This window comes from Eumetopias jubatus, unplaced genomic scaffold (assembly GCF_037043125.1).
Source record: "Eumetopias jubatus isolate StellerSeaLion01/CBP00866 unplaced genomic scaffold, mEumJub1_p1.0 scaffold_8, whole genome shotgun sequence".
NCBI classification, from domain to species: Eukaryota; Metazoa; Chordata; class Mammalia; order Carnivora; family Otariidae; genus Eumetopias; species Eumetopias jubatus.
In genome coordinates this window covers 83,864,995-83,872,627 of record NW_028274814.1, presented here as the reverse complement: position 1 = coordinate 83,872,627, position 7,633 = coordinate 83,864,995, and the positions used below count along the sequence as shown (strand labels likewise).

Sequence of the window (7,633 nt, the reverse complement as noted above, 5' to 3'; positions counted from 1 at the left end):
AGGAGTCCATCAAAATCCTAAAGGAGAACACAGGTAGCAACCTTTTCGACCTTAGCCGCAGCAACTTCTTCCTAGAAACATCGCCAAAGGCCCGGGAAGCCAGGGCAAAAATGAACTATTGGGATTTCATCAAGATAAAAAGCTTTTGCACAGCAAAAGAAACAGTCCACAAAACCAAAAGACAACCGACAGAATGGGAGAAAATATTTGCAAATGACATATCAGATAAAGGGCTAGTATCCAAAATCTATAAAGAACTTATCAAACTCAACACCCAAAGAACAAATAATCCAATCAAGAAATGGGCAGAAGACATGAACAGACATTTTTCCAAAGAAGACATCCAAATGGCCAACAGGCACATGAAAAAGTGCTCCACATCGCTCGGCATCAGGGAAATCCAAATCAAAACCTCAATGAGATACCACCTCACACCCGTCAGAATGGCTAAAATTAACAAGTCAGGGAACGACAGATGTTGGCGGGGATGTGGAGAAAGGGGAACCCTCCTACACTGTTGGTGGGAATGCAAGCTGGTGCAACCCCTCTGGAAAACAGTATGGAGGTTCCTCAAACAGTTGAAATTAGAGCTACCGTTCGATCCAGCAATTGCACTACTGGGTATTTACCACAAAGATACAAATGTAGGGACCCGAAGGGGTACGTGTACCCCAATGTTTATAGCAGCAATGTCCACCATAGCCAAACTGTGGAAAGAGCCAAGATGCCCATCGACAGATGAATGGATAAAGAAGAGGTGGTATATATACACAATGGAATATTATGCAGCCATCAAAAGGAATGAGATCTTGCCATTTGCAATGACGTGGATGGAACTGGAGGGTGTTATGCTGAGTGAAATAAGTCAATCAGAGAAAGACATGTATCACATGACCTCACTGATATGAGGAATTCTTAATCTCAGGAAAGAAACTGAGTGTTACTGGAGTGGTTGGGGGTGGGAGGGATGGGGTGGCTGGGTGATAGACATTGGGGAGGGTATGTGCTATGGTGAGCGCTGTGAATTGTGCAAGACTGTTGAATCACAGATCTGTACTTCTGAAACAAATAACGCAACATATTTTAAGAAAAAAGAAAAAGAAGAAGATAACAGGAGAGGAAGAAAAGGGGAGTATGTCAGAGGGGGAGACGAACCATGAGAGATGATGGACTCTGAAAAACAAACTGAGGGTTCTAGAGGGGAGGGGGGTAGGGGGATGGGTTAGCCTGGTGATGGGTATTGAGGAGGGCACGTTCTGCATGGAGCACTGGGTGTTATGAACAAACAATGAATCATGGAACACTGCACCAAAAACTAATGATGTAATATATGGTGATTAACATAACAATAAAAAAATTAAAAAAAAATGTAACTCATTCCACGGAAGGACAAAGGTAAGAACAAGTGCTCATGGACACTCTTGTCTGTCTATGAGAAATAAGAAAAGGTTTTCTATTTTGGACTTATAAACTATGTAGAACTCTTTACATTAATCTATGTATCAGGCCAAGCTGGAAATCAAGAAACCAAAGTGAAATCCACTTACCTGGTATTGAGTTAGATTCATAACTACTGTTGCAAGATCACCAATTTTCTTAGTGATACGTTGGAGTCAAGAGGCTCATTAACTATAGGAACCAGGCTTGGGCACAGTTTTTACATTCTCAGATACCTGCAAGAGTCATTTTCTTGGATTTGGGTGAGGGAGGTAGAACCTGCTGTGAAAGAGGCACTGGAAAGATAAAGACTGTATGTAGATTTGCTAATAAAAGAAAACTGAGGCATAAGAAACTCATGTATCATCATTTCCAAGATACTCTCTGGAGTCTACCTGTTAGACCATTCTAGATTCCGAATTTGTTGTTTTCATGTCAGTAGGAAAGACCATCTTAGAATTAGTTGAAAGTGTCTGAATATAAATATGAAATCTATCAGGATAGTTTAATTTACTTTTATAGACCATTCTCATCCCTCTCAAATATGCTTATCAGAAATAGGGAAATCTTCAGTTAACCTAATTTTTTTAGAACATATTATCAATGGAAGAAAAAGGTAAATTTCATCTTTTCTCTTGCACTGAAACAATTTTTTCTAAAAAACCTAATATAAAATGGATACAACCTCATTCAAATGGCAAAGATAAGTCTGACATCAGATTTTGTCTTAAATTTCTATTTAATTTTTCAATGTTTGAATTACATTTTAATGACGAATTCATGTAGACATTTTAATAATGCTTTTAATTTTAAACATGTTTTCTTGGAATGCCTGGGTGGCTCAGTCGGTTAAACATCTGCCTTCAGTTCAGCTTGTGATTCCAGGGTCCTGGGATCGAGTCCTGCATGGGGCTTCTTGCTCAGCGGGGAGCCTGCTTCTCCCTCTGCCTGCCACTCCCCCTGCTTGTGTTCTCTCTCTCTGACAAATAAATAAATAAAATCTGTAAACATGTTTTCTTGGTGAAACAGAAGAAGAAATTTGAGAAATATTAATTGATACATATTTTTATTTCACATAAAATACATTCCATATTTGCATATGGTTTTTAGTAGCTTTTTACAGTATAACAACCTGCATCTTTTCTATGAATGTATAAGCAGCTTTGCTTTGATGTGAGAAACAGTGGAGATTATTGACATCTGAAATTTAGTTACATGGGATAAGACTGACTGTTTCCCATATAGAAAACCAGTTAGGACCTGGTTTTTAGGCTAATAAGGAAAAGAGGCATTGATGATATATATATGTCTATCTGAAAGAATGAATTGAGGTATTTGAAGAATTTACATAAAGAGTTCTTCATTCAACTTTGCTTTTAGGGGTTTTCCTTTGCATAATCACATTCATTTATTTGAAGAAAAGGCTACTCTCTGGACCATGTTTTTGAAGGCTTGCTTCACCTGCTGGTTTCTTAGTGTATATATGAAAGGATTCAAGAGAGGAGCCACTGAGGTATTGAGCACAGCTACTCCTTTGTTTAAAGTCACCCTTTCCCTTGCAGAAGGCTTAATGTACATGAAAATGCAGCTGCCATAAGAGAGGGAGACCACTATCATGTGGGAGGAACAAGTGGAAAAGGCTTTTTTCCTTTGACTCGTGGAAGGAATTCTCAGAATTGTCCAGATGATGTATGTGTAAGAGAGAATAACTAGTGTTAAGGTGACCATAAGTGTTACCACTGCTAAGAAAAATGCCATGAATTCTAGGAAGCGAGTGTTTGTGCAAGAAAGCTGTAGAAGTGGAGAAGAGTCACAGATAAAATGATCGATTATATTGGAGGCACAGAAATCCAACTGCAGCAGCAGGATTATTGGTGGAAAGATGACCAGGAATCCTGCAAGCCATGAGCTAAAGACAAGAAGGATGCAGACTCTGCTGCTCATGATGGTCATGTAATGTAAAGGTTTGCAGATGGCCACGTAGCGGTCATAGGACATGGCAGCCAGAAGGTAAAATTCTGTCACTCCCAAGAAGATGAAGAAAAATAGTTGAGTCACACAACCGTTGTAGGTAATGGTTCTGTCCCTCGTCGTGATAGTGACAAGGAATCTGGGAATGCAGACAGACGTGAATGATATTTCTAGGAATGAGAAGTTTCGAAGGAAGAAATACATTGGAGTCTGCAGGTGGGGATCTGAAAGGGTGAGGGTGATAATGATCAGGTTCCCAGTCACACTGAGCATGTAGGTAACAAGAAGAAATATGAAAAGTACAACCTGCCACTGTGGGTCATTTGTAAATCCGAGAAGAATAAACTCTGTTACTGCTGTGAGATTTCTCATTATTTTCCTTCTTTATGATGGTATTCTTTGTTTTAGCTGAAAAATAGATGAAAAAATAAGAAAGTTATGACACCAGAAAGAAAAACACACACACACACACACACATAGACACACTTTAAAAAAATATCATTGCTGCCTTATGTTTTTAGAGAAAAATGATTTTGTGGTATGTAGAAACAAAATACTTATTAAAGCTGACATTTATTATGTAATATATTAATTAATTATTCTTATATTTCTTTTATTGTATTCTTGCATATCTCAGTATAAATCCCTGTCTTCTGAATGTTTTGATATATTCCTGAAAACAAGAAAAAAAAGAGATTAAAACCTCTGAGATGAAAATCTAAAACTCCGAGCTTACTCCCAGCATATTGCAAAATTTTGAAGGTATTTTTTTGTTGCTTTTTTCTTCATATATTTTTTAACATTTCTATTTTGAATAAACATTTCTGTTTCCTTCTCCCATTCAATCTTTTACAATTTATGGAGACCATTTGCCCATCTGGTAGAGTAATGTGTTCCTGATAATAGTATGCAGACATATTTGTTTATTTATTTAATTCCAATGTCTCTTCCATAATTTTCATTTTAATTATGAATCTGTCATAATGGTCTTTTCTAAGATTGTGAATACATTCTTCTTGGGGCACCTGGGTGGCCCAGTAGTTGAGTGTCTGACTCTTGGTTTTGGCTCAGGTCGTGGTCTCAGGGTTGTGAAGAATGCTCAGTGAGGTGTCTGCTTAAGACTCTCTTCCTCTCCCTCCGACCTTCCTCCCCCATCCTCTCTCTCTCTCTAAAATAAATAAACAAATCTTTTGATATATATATATTCTTCTTAAATATATTTGTGTTTACTATCTACCTATCATGAGTCTGCTCTCTCATACATAAAGCAATACTTTTACTTGAGTCCTAATTTTATTTCTGTAAACTATAAGTGTTTTTACTTAGTTCTAAAATGATTTAGCACTTTTCCTTAATATTGTCTATTCTTTTCTTGAGGGAGACAAAAGGAATAGTTCAACATTCAAGGCAAGCTTTTGGGAGGCAGAGAGTATTTCTTATTACTCTTCTTTTTAATTTTTGGCTTTAATGCAACTCTTGATGCTTTATAGGATTTGTTTAAATTTTTTCCTGTTTGAAGTTCTTACTTTCCATAAAAGCTTTAGAAGTGCTGTCATCTAAGATCATTGTAAGAAATGCTTAACTGTCCAGACAGCCTGGCTAAATCTGTAATGTCTCACTTGTTTTCTACATCTTTCAGAGGTTTCAGAGCTTTCAAAAGGAATAATATTTACTCACAATTAGCTAATTAACTTAGTATATTAATGAACTTATTAAATTCTTTACCTACAAAATTGCTGGAAGGGAATTATTCCTACTTTTGATCATCATCTGTTCTCTTTGTGGTCATAAGATATGCATTTTTTTTGGCTTCTGCCTTTATATGATGGATACTAACCTTCACTCTCTGAAATTCACATTGACAAAACTGAAGCATAAAGTAGATCTGCTCGGTGTTAAGACAGGAAATAAATTATTTTGAGTCTTATGCAAAAATGATTACATGTGTCCTAATATTGACTATATTAAAAATAATTATTAAAAGATATTTAGATAAGAATACAAAACCATTATGTGATCCTAACAATCACCAAATATTTATGTTATAATGAACAAAAATGTTGCATGAAACTCTTACTAAATTGTAGCAGTTTAAAAAATGTCTTCATTTATATATTTCATATAAATTGTGTGCCTTAATTTTATTCACATATAGCACTGTGCATAATTGAGATTACTTGTATAAAGCATACATTTACTCTATTAAAGCAAAATTATATTCCTGAAACTATTAAAGACATACTTACTTTTATCGTTTATATGACTGGTTTAGACAATGTCATTTCTAATGGCTTCTTTAATTTGTTTAACCACAAGTGCTTTGAGATTTTTCAAAAGTCTTTGCAATCTTTCTTCTCTGCCATCTTATATTTGTGACCAAATACTCAAAATATTGATAATAAAGAATAATTCCAGGAACTCCTCTACAAGTTTTCATAAAGGGCATACATCAACCCAAATTTCTCTAAGGATCTGAAGTCCCAAGATATCCTACCTATTCTTACTTGCTATTTGAAACGAAATGTTATAGTTGAAATGAAGGCGAATATAATATCTTCCCAAGTTTGGTGGGCAAGATGATATGATCTTAGTAATGTTATTCAGGCTAGCCATAATATTATCTGCTCCATTCACAATGGACTCAGGGGGATTAGTTGAATGAATAAACAAAGGGTACCATGGAGATTGGTGTTCTCAAGACACCAGCATTAAACTGTAGTCCAAATTAGTATACCATTTAGAATACAATGTTTTGGTGATAGTGGCCTGAAATCAGAGCAGAAAAATATATGTAAGGGTTTAAATTTTTATAATAGTCCATAACTTTACAAGGAGAAGAAACTTAATGGAGTAAGAGATTAACGCAATAGATTTAAGTTGTGAACCGTGGGTTTTTCTCCAATCTTAGGGAAAATATTAAGAATTCACTGTGATGATTTAGATTGGGACTGAGGTCTCTGTCATTCTATACCATAAGAAATGTCAGGCTTGTCTTTAAGGTTTTATATCTTTCCACTGAACGATGGAATAAAAAACCTGACCATGATTAGAATCATTACCATTTATTCATTCGATAATTATTTTTTAGATGCTTATTATGTGTTGGGCTCAAGCTTAGGTTCTGAGCACACAGATGCTAGAGACAGCTGTGTGCATAATTTTCACTTCTTACAGCAAAGGGTGACAATTCTATGTTATTTTAGTAATCTCAGATTCCTTTTCTCATGTCCAATACAAGCAATATTTCCCTCATCCCATGCATCATTTTATTCCTCCCTGTATTGATCTGGAAATACATCTATAATATCCCATTTACATTCATCATTTGAGACCTATATTTAGTTGCTATTTAATCCTGGAGTTCCATAAGTCATATAAATAGTTTAAATTCAGTGGAAATTGGGATTATTTGATGATCTTAAAATGCTAGGCACTTCCTGAAGAAAGATTTTAAGATATTGTTGGTTTTTTTTGAGATATGAAGTTATTCAAGATATATGAGTAAGGAATACTGAGTGCACCCTGAAGAAGGAGACTGTTAAAGCAGAGCAGGTATTTTAAACTCAAAGTATATTAACTTATTCATAATAAAAGTCAAGAACTTGAATAATGTGTCATAAATATGCTCATGTTTCATTACAAACATTGCTGCAATAATATTTATATGATGTTTATGTGTGGGCCAAAATATTATTTAAAATTATACATTATGGGGAAACTGTTATTATATCCGGAGACCTGGAAAACTGCCTTAATATATATGACCTCATCTTCATTTGATTATGTAGGGGTGGAAAGATAACTTTCCCCCTACTCTTTTAGATTCTTGGCTGAGACCACGCGGTAATAAAAGACAGATTGACAGGAGAAAAATAAATAGAAGTTTAATAGCATGTATACCTCCTGTACACATGGGAGAGATCCAGGAAAACTGAGTAACACCCCAAAACGGCCCAAGGCCACCACCTTAAATAATATCTTCAGCTAAAGCCAAAGGAAGATGTTGTAGGGTGATATAGCTAGTTATAGGAAGTTATAAGGTGAAGCACAGTGAATGAGGGTATGGTTGTTATGCAGATTTGAGTCCCTGCCTTCCCTTTTGTTAAGAGTTTCTGAGATTTGATCATCCTCCACTTCCCAGTACAGAGAGTGAGACACGCTTACAAATGGAGCTTCCTTATATAAATTGTCTAAAAAAAGGAACTTCTCAGTTTTCAGAGCTTTT

The 7,633-nt window shown here is 35.7% G+C and overlaps 1 protein-coding gene across 2 annotated transcripts; it reads right to left on the bottom strand.

Moving 5' to 3' along the window:
* Positions 1 to 2,841: 2,841 nt before the first annotated feature.
* On the bottom strand, positions 2,842 to 3,780 carry LOC114215008 (olfactory receptor 6C75). 2 transcript variants are annotated; one of them, XM_088026144.1, is made up of 2 exons: positions 3,566 to 3,780; positions 2,842 to 3,517 (listed from the first exon to the last, which is right to left on the bottom strand). In XM_088026144.1, the coding sequence occupies exons 1-2, from the start codon at positions 3,778 to 3,780 to the stop codon at positions 2,842 to 2,844; spliced, it is 891 nt and encodes a 296-aa protein (XP_087882270.1). The 2 variants fall into 2 exon arrangements, with proteins under 2 accessions (XP_087882270.1, XP_027966705.1); XM_028110904.1 differs by having other exon boundaries at positions 2,842 to 3,780.
* Positions 3,781 to 7,633: the final 3,853 nt, after the last annotated feature.